Here is a 16,726-nt window from a genome sequence, read left to right on the forward strand (position 1 = left end):
CTGTTTGGCTACGAAGTAGTTATTGAAAATCTTTGTGTTTCAACAAAGTCCTATTTTTAGTTAATTTGTTAACATTTCGTAAATAGAAATGCCTTTTATAGTAGTTTCTTACAGCTGAATGTTTACCAAACTACTGATTGCATAACTTGGTGTTTTACAAACTTGTCATTAATCAGCAATTGTATGTGTTTGCATGAAGTTTTGGAAGTATGTGTATTGGCAAAGAAATCTTATCTATTGTTTTTACGTAACTTGTCATATTGGTTTCTTTCAGTTGGACAAAGTGCTTAGGCACCAATTGTGACATATCCTAATGACTTAGATGGCGTTCCAAAGATGTCCTTGCTTGTTTTTGGTCTTATGTCATACAAGTTCAAGGGTTCCTTGTGGACACCTAATGAACCAAGTGATCGTTAGTTGGTGAACCTCTTTCAGGCTGTTGAGAATTGGTTGAGACTTCTTGAGGTCATTCAGCCAAATTTCACATTTTTCATCGCAAGTGATATTCAAATATCTTTGAAACGGTAGTGCTCTATCATTTGAGAAGGGAAACTCAATCATTACCGATCAAACATCGTCTACAAAATAATATACCTAAATTTTTTAGGTCAAAGGTCAAAAATTCAATTCGGGGTGATTGTCTTTTGTAATAATTAGGAATATCAATCTTATCTATATCCAATGAAAAACTCGACTTTTTACTTGAAGAGGATAGAGATGAGTATTACATTATGGGTATACAGATGAGAATGGAGATGTAAATGGATATAATGTTAATTTTTATTGTGTACGAGAATAAGGATGGGTAATATAATATCCGTATTGTACTCGTTCTCTACATATATATTTTTATATATTTAGTAAATAGATTATTAAATAATATAAATTATTATTTTAGATTAATTAGAACTAATATTTTTTACTGAAAAAGAATATCTATTAAATATTATTTATAAAAAAAAATCTAAATATAAAAGATAAAAATATAATTTTAAAAGTTATGGGTATGAGAATTATCATATTTATTAAATACTCATGAGGATAAAGATAAATTTAAAATTCTCGTAGGATATGGGTACGGAGATGGAGATAGGGATAGGAATGAAAAATGCTCTATCTACCCTATTGACATCTTTAGTAATAATTTATAAATGAACTTAGAAAAAATGTCTAACACAAAATGTTTTAGAATGAAAGTGAGAAATGAAGCTTTCGCAATAAGGCTTTAGATGAAATGAATGGAGAAAATTAAACTTAGAAGTTGATGGAAAGTTAAGCTGAAGCTAGAGTGAATGTGGTCTCGCTTGCTATCAGCATATGTTAGTTTAATTTTTTTCCCATGTTTTCATTTTTAACTATGGATAAGTTAAGAAAAACTAGGTCTTTTTTTTTTTGTCTTGATGATCAAAATGTAGGATTTGACATTTTAAAGGGGATTTTGGTAGTGTGGTTGTTTGAAGTGATGGCATTGAGCAATCCCTGATATGAATTGAAATGCTAATGTTTATTAATTTACTCTTCTGAAGAATGGATATAGATGAACCCATATGAGCAAATTGGTGTATCTGGTTGGTTGGCTACATTCTATGCTCTGAATTGCTTTTGTTCTATATTTTGTTTCACCATGAGATAGGATGCATGATTAAGGGTGATTAATTTAAAAGGCATCAACTCTGTTTTTTTAGCAATTTTGCTGTGGATTATGTTTATGTTTTTGTGACTGGATTGTTTTTTTATCTGAATCATTATTACATGTTATTCTTAGTCTTTTTTTTTCTAATTGGTCATTCGTTTCAGTACTGAGCATGGAAAATGGGGCTGACCAAACTTATTGGGATGGAGTCCGCATGTTGAATGTTTTTATTTCCTTTATGAATATTGATTTAGTTGGTTTTGACTTGGAAAACAACTCTAGGTTATTTAAGATATTCAATGTTGTCTCAAATATGGCCATTTCTTTGACTTTAAAAGATTTTCAATCGTATAGGCTATAGGTATAGTATTTATGCTATTGAAAAAAGAATTTTAACTTGAAGTTTAACTTGGTTTGTATTTTAATTCTTAAAGTAGTATTTGGTATAATTTTCAAGATTATCATGGTAATTTAATTATTAAGGGAATCTTATTACTAAGGTGCTCTTATCACTTTTAATTTGTAATCATTTTATTTGGTTAAGAATCATTAATTTTTAATAATTAAAGATCACTAAATTTGATGTTACTAAAAATTGAATGCTATTTTGTTTGAAAGTATTAAAATAAGAATGTATACCATATAAACTAATGACTTTAATATTATTTAAAAATAATAATTCATATATAAAATATTAGTAATATTACATAAAAGATTAGTAATATTTTATTTATTTCATAATAAATATAATTAGATTATTAAATTAAAAATAAATTATTAAACTTAAAAATATATGTGTAGTTAACATAAAGTAATCATTTAATAATAATTTAACATTGTTAATTGCTAATTCCAAAAAAATTACAAACAAAAATTGAAGAATTAAAGATAGACTTTTTCAAGCAATTAAGCATAATAAACTAACCCTTTTTTCCAACTTTTAAGGTACATTTTTATCTTTAGTTTCTAAATTGTAAGGTACACTAAAATTCATAGATGATAAAATGAATAAAAAACTTATAAAAATATCAGATAACATATTTCAATATAGCAAGTTTTCACTTTAGTATAGGTAGTGATGAACCATTAAGATATAGTAATATCATTAATGTTTTAAGCCAAAATAATACTTCAAGAAGTAGAAGACAAAATTGTAAAAGAAACAATAACATAACAATTGCAATAACACAATAAGCCCATCTAAGACTTCAAAAGCAAGCACTCTACATCATCCAAGCTAGTGTTAACATTGGTCAAGTTATAACTCCATAATGGTTACTAGTGAAAATGAACCAATCTATTTGACAGGTAGTTAATCTCCAAAAATATGATGTTTTTTACAATTATATGTGATTCCACAACTACAAAATTTACAAAATTATACCATGGGTAACAAACCTTTTTTTACAACCATTATGAAAAACATAAATGTTAGAAGATAGGAATCAAACAAAATTTACAAAACCAATTATTCTAGATTCAATCTGTCTAAAGCTGCACTAAGTTATCCTATAAGAAAGCTACTACTGTCAAATTATAGTTTAGAGTATAAAGTATCGTGAATATCATTGGACATTTATCCAAGGGAAAAGTTATACTTTTTCCTTTTCTCTTTTTGGGGTTTAGAAAGCTGAACACCTTAAGCATATACAATTAATTACAAGCATTTAATTTTTGTAAAAAAAAAAAAAATTTTCTAGACCTGTTTGATTTTTCCAAACCATTGTTGTCTAGCTGTAAAACATCCTTGAGAAGAGGCTTTCAAGAAAACTATAGCATCCAGATTGAAAGAAAAGCTTAAGATAATACTATTATAGGCATTCAATCCAAAATCCATTGCTAAGTTAAATACATTGGGGACTTAACAATTTAAATAAAGTTACTTACAACAAAATCTTCCAAGGAGATCTAATTATCTCTCAAGGCAACTCTTCTAGCTCAAAACTTCGAATTCACATCAATAAGTAACAAGAAAATCAATTTTCTATACAACACAGAGTCTTTCCTCTTATTAAAAGAAGCAAAGTCAAGCATTTCCTTAAATAGTTATTTACCTTTAAGTTTTAGCTTTAATTTCTCAGCTTTAATAAATTTAAGAATTGATAATCTGGCAATGACTGCAAACTTCCTCCATAAAACTCTGCCACAATATAAAGAGGACTCTTCTAGAGGTTTTCATCTGTATTAAACAATTTCATCAGCAAATTAGTTAAATCAATTCTTAATTCATTACAGTTTTCATCAACAATGATGTATCCCCCACATAGTTGTATCCTATTCGAATTGCGTTGTCCTATATGACATCAAAATCATTAAATTCCATTAAAACTAAAAAAATTACAAATATGCTTTTTTGGTACAGAGATTAAAGCAAAAAATTGAATTATAGCTAACTAAGCACAAAAAATCATTTACAATCCAAGGGCTCTATAGAGGAAAAATTACAATTCTCTTTCATTATTTGTTTGGTCATTTCACGAATGGCAACTAGTGTCTGATTGAGATCAAATTATGGGCAACAATAGCTTTTCAACTGTCTCATTTGATTTGGAGAAATCAAACTTATAAATTCTTATTATATTAAGATATTTTATTATAGGAATGTTAACTACAATGCTACAGTCAATAAGGTTGAATTTTGCCTCATTGCTCTTGAAATAATAAGAAAAAAAATAAGTTGGTGCTATAGTTGTGGTTATGTAGATACTGATAATAGAGCATCAATGTCTGAATTGATAAGAACCTACAAGGCCAAAATCTTAATTGTGTTATTACTTAGCAATTAGGGTTGACCATGCACAAATTTAACTATATACCAACTAAAGCCTTTTTCATCCTAAAAAGTTACTATTCATTTTAGAAAGGTTGGAAACAATAGATTTTCTATTGAATCTAAAGAAGATGAAAAGGTTCTAAAGACAGATCATTAAATAGCAAGATGAAACCTGATAGGACGAAAAGATTGCAGGTTGGAGTTTCTTGACGTCAAAAGTAGAAATAGCCACACTAGTCAAGGTTTTGATGCAAATTTGTGCTCCCTAATATGTCTATGACTTGTAAAGATGCTTTCCATCGTATCTTAGGATTATTAGAACTCATAAACCTGAACCTCAACTTTTCAAAATGAAACATCAAAGAAAAATTTTAAACAATATTTGTCTCACATTTCAAATAATGCTTGATTGATGAAAAAAAGCTTATAGATCCATCCTATAGCCATAAAATTATTGGCCATAGCTTGGAGGGTTGTTAAACTTTAAAAGGACTTTTCCAAAATACACAATAAATAAAGGAAAACAACACATAATATAATTCATACTAACCTAAAAACTTAATATCCAAAAATCTTCAAGAATCCCTAAGACAAAAAAAGACAAAAAATCAATTGAAAACAAAATCACAACTTCATTCAAACAACATGTAAAACAAAATGCTTCTAAAAAGCACAAATTATGCACTACAAAACTATGTTTCCATAAACAACAATCTTATTTTCTTTCAATATCATAACATGCAAATAGAAATTCTTCCAAGTAAAACACATTCATAATAACATTCAAAGCTAAAAACCACAAAACCCAAACACCATTTAACAATCCAACTCCATGAAAATGTGTAACGACGAAATCATCTCAAGAAAACCAAGAAAAAAAAGAACAAAACCCACATTTAATTAAAGAATGAAAAATACTGACAGACTTTATCCAAAAACACATAAAAAAGAAAAAGAAAAGAACCTAAGAAGCCTTTCTTTTATAAGAAATTTTCCACTCTCTAAAGTAGTAATAAAAACCTAAAATAAAAACCTTCGAAATTATAGTAAAACCACAGGTGTCAATGATAAAAGCTCAAAACAAAACACCTGTATCATATGAAAGAACTTTCTGATCGGTCAAACATGCACTTGATCCTAGTGATATAAGCAAAACCTATAAAACAATCCAAAAAATTACATGTGGCACTTTCAGATCCCTTAAAGGATAGTTTTTATATAAAGGTGTGTTGATGTAGTATTGGATATTTGAATTCATTTCGGACTCCTTGATATTTAGTTTTTTAAAAGTTTTCTAACAAAAAAGTTATTATCTAAAATTATTCATTGAATTTGATGTCAATTCAAAATAACAAATTTAATAAATTTATTTTAAAATGTAAAGTAATTAAAATTATATTAAAATAAAAATTAATTTGTCCTTTTATATTTCTTATAATTGATTTTTTTTTCAAAGAGAATTTTTAAATGCACTTCTTCTTTTTTTACATTTATTTTAGTTTTTAAAAATTATTTTTAAGTAAAATTACTTAATTACCTTTCACACTTTGAAAAAATTTCCAACATCCATATCCGGTAAGTCAAATAACTTAATGAATATGTATTTTTAATAAATTTACAACTTACCGAAAATATATATCTAGTAAGTTATTTGACTTACTAGATATGCATATTTGATAAACTATATAACTTATCAAAAATACGTATCCGATAAGTTATTTAAATCTAGAAAAATATTAAACCCCAAACTCTCAATCCTAAATCCAAAAACCCTAAACTCTAAGCCTTAAATTCAAATTTTGAATAGGAAAAAATGAGCCCTAAACCCTAAATTTTAATCTCATCAAGCCAAAATCTCATAACAATTTTTGCAAGATTCTAAAGAAAAACATGATTTATTTCAAATAATTATGAGGTCATTGACAAATCTTATATAAATATATAAAACTTAAAGCCTTTGACAAAAATGAAAAATTTTCAATGTGTATGGCCTATATTATTGACATATGGACAATCTTGAAAAATTGTCATATGTCCTATATTTTATTTTATTTGAATTATTTTTAGAAAATTAAATTAATTACATTTATTTTTTATTATTATTTACCTTAAATCACTCTTAATTAAATTCATATTACACGTAATAAAACTTTAATTGCCATCATCATAAGATAATTTTGTATTCTCTTTTTTCAATTATAATATTCAACTTTTAAATTATATTCGTGTAAAAAATATTTACTTTCCAATTTTGAAATCTATGACCTAATTATTTACTTCACCTTTTAAGCTATGTATACACGCTTAATATATATTTATATAAATATATATTAATTTTAAAATAATTAATAAATGATCAAACCAATTAAGATTAATTGTGGAATATATCAAATAAAATGAATTTTATTACCATTATTACGCTAATTTTAAAATCCTTATTTTTCCAATACTCCCAAACGAGTTGAATACATAATATGTTTGATTTTTCTATTTGTTAAGCATAAATCACTGTTAATTTAAAATATTATTATTGATCTTGATTTGGTTATGAAATTCATTTTAGTCAATTAGACATTCAAAAGTTACAAATCATCCAATAATTATTTTTAAGATCCATCCTATGAATAAGGGTGTTTTGGGATACTTAAGAAATCAATTGCATCCCTTCAATATTTTTTTTCATTGTCGTGATATTCTTTTACCATACGGTAAACCTAGCTTAGGTTCTCTTTTTTTTTTTTTTGTTTGTTTGTAATGTTATATATAGATGGATTAAATGCTCAATTTCCTTTATGTTTGGTTTTGGTATTATTTTGGGTACTGTTTTTTTTTTTTTTTTTGCATTAAAATCTTTTAGATTAATTCTTCATCATAGTTGTATAATGATTTATTTTTGAAAAAAAAATCATTTTGAAATGAAATTTTAAAATTAAACAAAATTTCTTGAAATTTTAATGTTTTGGATTTTTTTTTTTAAGTTTTAGCTATTGCTATTGGTTCTATTATAGTTTAAACTATACATATATTATATATATCTTTATACATTTTTTTCTAGTTTTTGTTATGATATCTATTTGTATACTAAATTCTTATCATACTAAAGAGTGAGCTCAATGATAATTAGAAAAAAGTGATCACTTATCACTTATCACTTATCTTATCATATATATCAAGTATGCATTTTATTTTTTATTTTTTTGTGTGAAGTGAATTGATTTATTTCTTTTTTTAGTGATATGATTTTTTTTTTGTCATTATGATATTATATTTGTTGCTTTGATATTATCATTTTCATAATTTAACTTAAAGTGGAGCTAATTACAATCCAAATAAACAAAAATTGATAGAAGTAACTCTTTCGTTTTTTTTATACATATAACAAGTATTACAAGGTTTCAGTAAATGATAGTTATTTTCACCAAAAAATTCAAAAAGATAATTTTTTATTTAACATTTTACTAAGTTAATTTTTTTTTTACAAAATTTTTTGGGTTGTGATTTTTTTTAAAAACATTTACAATAAGTTGAATTTCTTATCATTTAAAAAAACATATAGTATCATTTGGATTCAAGAAGAGTTAAATTTAAATGTAAACTTTTATTACCTTTAATATATTGGACTATGTAGTCAGAAAAAAAAAAGTTAAGTGTTTATAATAAATTATATGTTTTATATATATTGAAGCTAATAGGTTTAATTTTTTATGAGAATGTTAACAATGTATTTTATCATTAAAATAATTTTTTATCAAAATTATAAATGTAACATTTCTTAAAATAAAATAGGCTGATTTTTTTAATAAATAATACTCTAATTTTTAAATAGTAGTATATATAACAAAAAATTATTTAATTTTGTGGTTGATCTATCTTTTTTATGTGTGATAGTCTAATTTAGTATCACTTGTCTTTTGATTATTACATGTCCAAATTGATTTACTTGATAACATTTAACTTTTAATAATATTATAAATTTTGACTTGAATTTGGTAAAAGTTTTTAATTATTAGCAAAATTCAATTACAAATTCAAATAAAAAAGGAATTTGCTACTCATATATTCAAATATTTGTATGCATAATCATCTCTCAATCCAAATTTTCATTGATTCATTTCTATTGCCTTTTTATTTTGAGGTGTTTATAGATTAAATGAACATCGTTACTAATTCAAATCTTTTTTTTGTGTAATTATTTCTAATCTATTGTTATTGTTAGTCAACTATTAATATTTAAAATTTTTGTTTTACTTTATTTAAAAATTATTATAAAATAAAATTATCACCTTGCATCGCACGAGCTTAAATCTAGTTAATAAATAATAACTATATGATATCTGATTATAGTCTATGAGTCTTTTGATTTCTTCTTAATTATAATGATATGATAGAGGGGAACGATTATATTCTTAATAAGATTTTTGAATCTTAAAGTCAAAAAATTTTAAAAGTTTTCGAATATACATATTTATAAATTTTTAAAAACTTTCAAATTTAAATATCCAAAATCTTTTAAAATTTTAAAAAATATATATTTAAATAATTTTATTAATAGATAATTTTAATAAAATATAAAAGTGGAAAGTAAAAAGAGTGGTGAAATAGAACCACTCTTTTTCAAAAGAAACGGTGACGTTTTGTTGTCTTTTTCATTATTTTTATTAATTCCATTTAAAAAATCATAAATTTTTATTAAAAAAAAATTATCTACACATCCAATTAACTACTTGCCTCTTTTCTTGATTGTTTTGCAATAATAAAGTGTCTACAACAGCCACTAATCTCCAATAATATAAACCCTCTTTACACATTAGGTGCTATTCTGAGTTGTGACCGCTTCCCAAATGGACTATAAAGAAGAAAGGCCCTCCCTTGAGTTTTGTGGAGGAGGCTTAGCCAATCTTGTACCCATTGGGCCCAATATTTTTTCAGCTCTCTCTTTCTTGGCTTGATAGGCAAATGACAGATTCCAAAATGTCGGTGATGAGTTTATCATTGATGTTGTGGTAAAAAAAAAAAACGCTTAAAATTGTTGTTTAAAAATATGATTAAAAATTTTAAGTGCTTAAAATTATTATGAAAAAAATATTAAATAATTAAAATATTTAAAATATTCACAAAGTAATAAAATATTATAAATATAAAGATATATAATAATTTTTATTTCAAAAGCATTTTTTTTTATAAAAGAATCTTTTAAAGAATTTTTTATGAGTTTGCAAACTAAAATTTTAAATTAAAAAACTTTTTTTTATTGTTTAGGTTTGAAATTAGATTAAAAGTCAACGTAAAAATTAATTTTAACAGTAATCTTAAACTAGATTTTTTTTAATCGCAAAATAAATCCAACTTTAGATGCACAGTAAAAAAAGCTAAAATCCTTGTTCATACTGATACAATTTCTAACTACCCTGTTATTTTATTCATTATCACAAGCTTAAGTTGTATTCATGTAACATGCTAAACAAAAATTCAGAACACAAATTCTCGAAAAAAAAAAAAAAAAAAAAAGGCCCACAGCATCATCAGCTGTATCAATTATGAACCTTGAGTCTTAACCAAATTGCAATTATTGTGGAATCCTTGTTAATGGAGATATCTATTCTTTTTGGTTCAACAAAGTTGGGTTTGAAAAGGATAAGGTTTGGACTTTGGACTTCATCCTGATTATCCTGCCATGGCCAACTTTCCATGTCAATTACACTTTGATTGCTCTGATAATTAAAGGGCAGTACTTTACCAAATAGCCCTCCTATTTTTGAATTGGCAAAATACCATTAGTACCCAAGAGGCCACTTGTATTAATGGGAACCCTGCCTCAAGGTCAAGTGAATTGCCGACCCACCTTGTTTTTAATTATAATCGAACAAAAGAGCCAAACCTTGTCACCACACCATTAACGTTAGATGGGAACTTTTGCAACCAGGTGTAGATAAAAGAGATGGTGCGGCAGTGGACAGAGGCTGCGAGAACGGATGGAGGAGGAAGCAGTCAAGACTTGAGCAGCGTTGTTTTCATCTTTTGGGTAGCTTTAGCAGCCCTTTTTCTCATTACAGCAATCATATTCTCCTGTGCTGATGGAGCATCCAAAGATAAAGCCTCCAACACCCATGCAGATGCCTATGGTTCCACTTGCGCAGCTGGATGCGGCGCAGGCTGCGGTGGATGAACTCAACTATTCTTCCCTACCAGTTACAGGTTTCATGCATGCACACGACAATGAAACCCAGCTCTGCACAATACCAAGAAGGCATTAATTTTCTATGATTGTAAATTATCCACGCTTCCCAAGGTTGAACAAAATATTAGTGCAGTAATGTAGAGCAGTTATCATCGACTTTCATCTTTTTGTAATAACCGTTTTGACATGCTATTGTAGGGAATAGGGATAGCTTAATCACAACCCCAACTTCCTTATCTACGTTTCACGTGCTTAGTTGGTTCAGAGTCTCACGCTCCCAAAAGAGAATCTTTGAATTCCACAACAATTGTGTACTTCAATCTCTTGATATCTTTCAAATCCACATCAATTGTGTACTTAAAATTCTATTGACTATCTAAACATCATCTTCAATTTATAACCAAGATGCACAAAGCATTAAATATTCGTCAATACATTCAAAATATTAAAAAAAAATTATTAATATTTTAAATTCTTTTTTAAATCTTTTTTTCATCAACAAAATTAATAAATTTATCAATAAGGACATATAATATAAATAAACACTTTGGAAAAAAAATTTTAAATCCTTCACCATCTATAAAATGCCCTTTATAAGACTAGATTGTTAATCTTATCTATTATCTATTATTAGAGTGGAAGAGAATGTCATAGTTATAAAAAAAAAAGGAAAAAAAATCTCGAAAATGAGAATAGCCCAATGCAATTTCCCAATTATACAAGAAAAGTCTTTCAATGATTCATTTATTGATATAAAGAAATATCTAGCATGATATAAACTTCCACTTGGAGATGGGAGTAAAATGTGTAGCTCCAATATAATTCTTTCTGTGCACCTTTCAAACTGAAGTTAGGCTGCCGAAAATACCACATAATGAGGAGGAAACTATAGATATTTTCTTCATCGTTATTGAAGAGAATAATGTCATGTTTAAATTTGCTGTCGCTTGGATTTACATATGCATTCCACTGCCTTTCCTTATCTGGGTGGAGGATATATCCATGCTGAACCTTTCTGCTGGTATTGAGACAAACATATCTCTTAACACTTCAGGAATGTCAAAATCCTCAAGGACCTGTAGGAATAACCAAAAGTTTGAAAATTTTAATTAAAAAAAAAATCATATAAAAGATGAAAAACAAGCAGGAGCTTTTGCAGCTTTCTGACGGTTCAAGTACAGATTTTGATCTTCTTATCAAAATTGAGGATTTTGGCCCCCTTTTCTTCTATTTCCAGAAATTTTGTCCTATACTCGTATTAAATGCAGATTTTGATCTCTTCCTCAATAATCACTGTTTAATTGATGATGTGGATCATTATATTTATGACATAACTATTTTTTGACTGATGTGGCAAGTCGCATCAATTTTTGGCTACGTAGCTTTTTTAAGAATTAAAAAATTCAAAAAAAATATAAAAAAGTAAAAACACATAAATAAATAAATTTGACAAAAATAGAAAATTAAATTACAAAACAAAAGAATCAAAGAGAAATACTAAAAAAAATGTCATAACTTGCCACGTCAGTCAAAAAAAATAATCACATGATCCAACGTTACCAATTTAACGATAAATATTAATGGAATGAGCACAATCCACAATTAATACAAGTATGAGGGCCAAAATCCTCTATTCTAAAATCTATAATTTTGATTAGTGCAAAACCAAACACACCTTAAAAACACCATCTACATTCCGACCAGCCACAATGAAGGTGCATCCTGTTCTTTTGCATCCTGTGAGCGTCTTCAGCATCATATCACAGCTCCCATCATAGTATTTAGGCTGCAAAGTAAGAAAAAATGCTAACAAGGGTCAACATATTATTCAATGCTTCCAACTGAACTAGAACATGTTGCATCCACATACATGTACAAGCTCAAATGCATTCCACATTAATTATTTAGATCACAATCTAAAGACTCTACATGAAGATCTCAATTCAAAAAATTATGCATAATTACTTTCACAATAGAAACTTTGAGCTATAAAGCAATCTATTAAACAATCCTATGACCAACATCTATAACGAGTAGCTAAAAAGACCATAATATAATGCCAGAAGCAATTAGAAGTTTCATACATTAATAAGCCTCACTGCAGTATCAGCACCAACTACAAAAGCACTGCCTGGAAAAAGTTCGGCTTTCTTATAGAAATAAGGCTGATTGGAAATTATTACCGTCTTTCCTGCCATTGGAGAACCACAAGCCTTGTATCATTTTAAAAAAAAAAAAAAAAAATCAAACATCAGAATGGAAGCAGATAGCAAAAACCAACTCTGTAAAGATTATATTCGGCTTTCTTATAGAAATAAGGCTGATTGGAAATTATTACCATTTTTCCTACCATTAGAGAACCACAAGCCTTGTATCAATTCTTAAAAAAATAAAAAATAAAAAAATCAAACATCAAAATGGAAGGAGATAGCAGAAACCAACTCTGCAAAGATTATATATGACCAAGGATACACGCAAAAAGTGATACAACATACTGTCATTTAAAAACATAAATTGTCAAAAGAAAGAAAAAAAATAAAACCAAAATGCAGACTATCAAACACCAGCAAGCACCTTGACTATAACTACTAGTATCCTTTCCCACTAACCATGCATCACTAATCCTCCAGTAAATGAGAAAACAATGACCAAACTTCCTTTGTAAAAGAGCATCCATCCAGTATAGCTAATAAAAAAACATATGATACTTTTAACATGTTATAAACTAAAATGTCAACCTTCACATCCTCCAACATGGATATGACTTCTGAGAAAACCAACTACCATAATCTGCATGTTATAAACTAACATTGTAAGCATAAACTCTTCAAAAAAACATCTTGCCTATTCCAATATGATTGTCTAACTCATGATCCATAAATCATTCCTGCAGCAAATTATATTTTATCCCTCAATACACACAAAGTTTTAACATTCAAGGCATCAAAATCAGCATATTCAAAGAGTTCATAAAAGCACTGAGCCTCACCAACTTTTTCAAACTGCAAAACACGATCTTTTATTTCTGATATCGACAATGGAGGTTTGTCAGCATTGATGGCAGATAATTCAAAGCAAGGATACCCATTGCCACAAATACTGCATCAGAGTGAACCTTTAATGAGTAACTGATTACATATGGCTTAAAAAACCACACTAATTCAGGAAAAATAAGCGCTGGAATGAGTAATAAGGAACGAAGAAATGAGAGGCCTATTAAATCCTTGATTATAACCTTTAACAGGTTCCCCGACAGCAAACTAACCTTTCCTTTTAAATATATAGACAGCCCTCCGGAATTCATTTTGGAGGCTACAAAAAATAGGCAAGTGTATATCTACTTGCCAGCTAGAACCAGTTTGATGAAAATGACAAAAAAAATCTAAAACAAAGGAGATATGTGAAATGAATCATAAGTCAGTTAAAAATATTAGAAATTAAAGTGCTAAATTACATTCACAAACCTAGTGGCAGCTTCCAAGAGCTTAAGGTGACCATCATGTAACGGATTAAAGGATCCAGAGAGTATTATCTTCCTATCATCATTTGACATATCTGTCTCAGCAAAGTAATTTCCATACTGTAACTAATAGATAAAAATAAACTTAAAACTATATAAACAAAGTGGGTCAAATAGTTATTGGAGTTAACTCAGCCAAAGGTTGAACCATACCACTTGAAAATGGATAAACCTTAAAGCAAATTTGCCCATTTATAAGTTGCTCTAACTGTTGATCTTCATCGAAGAACCTTACATAATCATCAGCAACTTCAGATTCAATCAACTCAGAATCAAATGTTGAAGAGACTTTGCATGCATTAGCAATCGCCTATAGCCACATTATTGAAAGGATTTAAATTAACAAGAACAGAAGCTCAAAAAGAAATTGAAGAGATGCACTGATATAAAGCCTACAACTCAAGAATAACCAGAAACTTTTTTCTACCTTTTCGAGATTGTTCAAGTCTCAATAATTTCTAGAAAACATTATTGGAAAAAATAAGCATTACACTATGGATTCTTAAGACATATCCTTAAATAATGTACATGTAAACATCACACACCTTCAGTAAGAAGTAACTTGAAATCTTTTCTTCTTGATCCCGACTCCTCAAGCCCTAGATGACTGAGTATCAGATTACAAAAAAGCACAACCGGTTCCAAAGAGCAAAATTTGTAAAGAAAAATAATCATAAAGAAATTACCTTTGACAGAGTAACTGTAGATGCCCAATGTTGATCAGATGTTCTTGTTGACAAGTGAAACCTAGACATCAAAGAAAGGGTAATTAACAATCACCTGGCAGACAATTAAGAAACTGCAACATCCAAAGATTCATAAGATTAAAACATTAAGTCGGTTGAACTATGTGAAAATCCAACTGGATTACTGCTTTGGGAGTCGAAAATAGCATTTACCACATATGTTTATAATATTCTTTTTTTATTTTCTGAATGCATAACATTCTAACATGTAGTCAAGGCTTCCTATTAGTACATTTGAACTTAAAGTATTTTAGAACTTGCCAAGGAGCAATGACATCATGAGCTAACAGAAATGCAGTCACTAACATGGTCAATGATTCAGCCATTTATGTGGTTTTTATTTTTGATTTTCTTGATTGATTTTAATTACTTGTCACGAAAACTAAATATCTATCCAAGTAGCAAGGACAAGTCAAAAGGCAATAGTTACAACTTACAAAAGCATTATCCAATCAAAAGTATCATAACCACTTAACCAAATTGCAAAGGGTCATTACATATCAGTTAACAAAGGATACAAAAGAATAAACATACCTATGGTCCCCCAATTTCGGACGCGTGGTAGCCAAGGAACCAGTAAACCCCACACCAAGAACTGGGGAACCTATTCAAATAGTTGAATATAACCCCGTGTTACACAAAAATGACCACAATCCCATTTTCGGACAGACAATTAAAGAAGCTTAAGGTCTGTTCATTTTGGTAAAATGTCTTACAACCCCAAATATGATCAATTAAAAAAAAAGGTAAAGATCTCAGGAATGAAAATTGAAAACAAGGTTTTCAAAGTTCATCAAAATAATTAGAAGTAATAGTCCAGTCTTCTACTAAATTAGAGAACAAGCATTTCCAAACTTAAGAATTTTCCTGCTTTTCTTGATCACATGAGGAGAAAAAGTGGAGATGGAAAAAAGAAGGCATTTTCCAAAACTAAATGGAGCCATATATTTTTAGGCATTAAAAAAACAATAAATTTTTTTTTAATTATAGCAAACAGAGTGAATAAATTAATAATTGAAAATAAAACAAAATCTGGAATAGAAAATTTAGAACCTGGAGAAGAAAGCTTCAGCGCGCGATTATAAGCAAGCAAAGCCATTTCATCGGCAGTTTGTTGACTACAATACTGGGCAGGAATCTAAACCACCAAATCTGATTTAATGCTTATATATTGTGTAAAACAAAAAATAAATAAATGGCATTTTTTTTTTCAAACAAACAGAAAAGAAAGAAGAGAACCTTGGCGAGCAATTGGATCATGGACATTCTGGAGTATGGTACAACAGCTTCAAGGACCGTATTTGAAGCTCCAGGAACTGACATTAACCACCCTAAAGCCTGCTTAAAATTTTTAATTAATCACGGTAATTAGGGATAATCATTCAAATAGAAATCTTGAATTTTTTTTTTCAAGGGAAAAAAGAAGTAATTTTGCCGGAAGAAGACAAAAGAGAGAGACGAGAGAGGCGCCGCCGGAGAGGTAGAGGACGGCCTGTGTGGGAGAAGAGTTGATAGACTCGACGACGGCTCTTATGCAAGCGTCAGTCATTTCCTCGGCTTTGTCTTCCTCCTCCACTTCATTCATTATTCCTGATTCCGTCTCCTCTTTTGTCTATTTTCATTCCCTTCAGATAATCTCAGCTAAACGCCGTCGTTCAGTTCTCCTCTTTAGCTTGGGCTAACCCTATCCAAATCACCTACACTTACCTGAGAAGCCCAAAAAGTCAATTACTTAAACCCAAGTAGAGTTGGCAAATAGACGGGTTGAGATCAGCCCATCCTCGAGTTCATCGGAAAGTATATTTCTAATCCAAATCTTTTATTTTGACTTTTAAATTTTAAATTATTCTATGGTAGTCTCAAATCTTTTTAAAAT

General features: G+C 28.5%; 1 protein-coding gene across 3 annotated transcripts; it reads right to left on the bottom strand.

Moving 5' to 3' along the window:
- Positions 1–9,766: 9,766 nt before the first annotated feature.
- LOC111282861 (Nucleotidylyl transferase superfamily protein) lies at positions 9,767–16,484 on the bottom strand. Of its 3 annotated transcripts, XR_016342176.1 has the most exons (13): positions 16,286–16,445; positions 16,090–16,188; positions 15,904–15,988; positions 15,385–15,454; positions 14,791–14,851; positions 14,650–14,703; positions 14,258–14,414; positions 14,049–14,139; positions 13,574–13,683; positions 12,669–12,775; positions 12,260–12,370; positions 11,421–11,660; positions 9,767–10,635 (listed from the first exon to the last, which is right to left on the bottom strand). XR_016342176.1 is itself a non-coding variant. In XM_022871135.2 (12 exons), exons 1-12 carry the CDS (start codon positions 16,433–16,435, stop codon positions 11,538–11,540), a joined length of 1,194 nt encoding a protein of 397 aa, XP_022726870.2. In that variant the 5' UTR covers positions 16,436–16,484; the 3' UTR covers positions 11,299–11,537. The 3 variants fall into 3 exon arrangements, 2 of the variants coding, with proteins under 2 accessions (XP_022726870.2, XP_022726869.2); XM_022871135.2 differs by lacking the exon at positions 9,767–10,635 and having other exon boundaries at positions 11,299–11,660; positions 16,310–16,484; XM_022871134.2 differs by lacking the exon at positions 9,767–10,635 and having other exon boundaries at positions 11,299–11,660.
- Between the last annotated feature and the right edge of the window lie 242 nt (positions 16,485–16,726).

This window comes from Durio zibethinus, chromosome 5 (genome assembly GCF_047325235.1).
Source record: "Durio zibethinus cultivar Kanyao isolate XHJ-2024 chromosome 5, ASM4732523v1, whole genome shotgun sequence".
NCBI classification, from domain to species: domain Eukaryota; kingdom Viridiplantae; phylum Streptophyta; class Magnoliopsida; order Malvales; family Malvaceae; genus Durio; species Durio zibethinus.

What these genes read in the sequence shown, in the direction of transcription:
- LOC111282861 (XM_022871134.2), bottom strand. Translation starts at nt 16,435, where the DNA reads ATGAATGAAGTGGAGGAGGAAGACAAAGCCGAGGAAATGACTGACGCT. An exon ending in CAAGTTACTTCTTACTGAAG is followed by an intron (nt 14,415 to 14,649) that starts GTGTGTGATGTT and finishes ATGTGGCTATAG; the next exon opens with GCGATTGCTAATGCATGCAA. An exon ending in GGTTTATCCATTTTCAAGTG is followed by an intron (nt 14,140 to 14,257) that starts GTATGGTTCAAC and finishes TTGCTGAGACAG; the next exon opens with ATATGTCAAATGATGATAGG.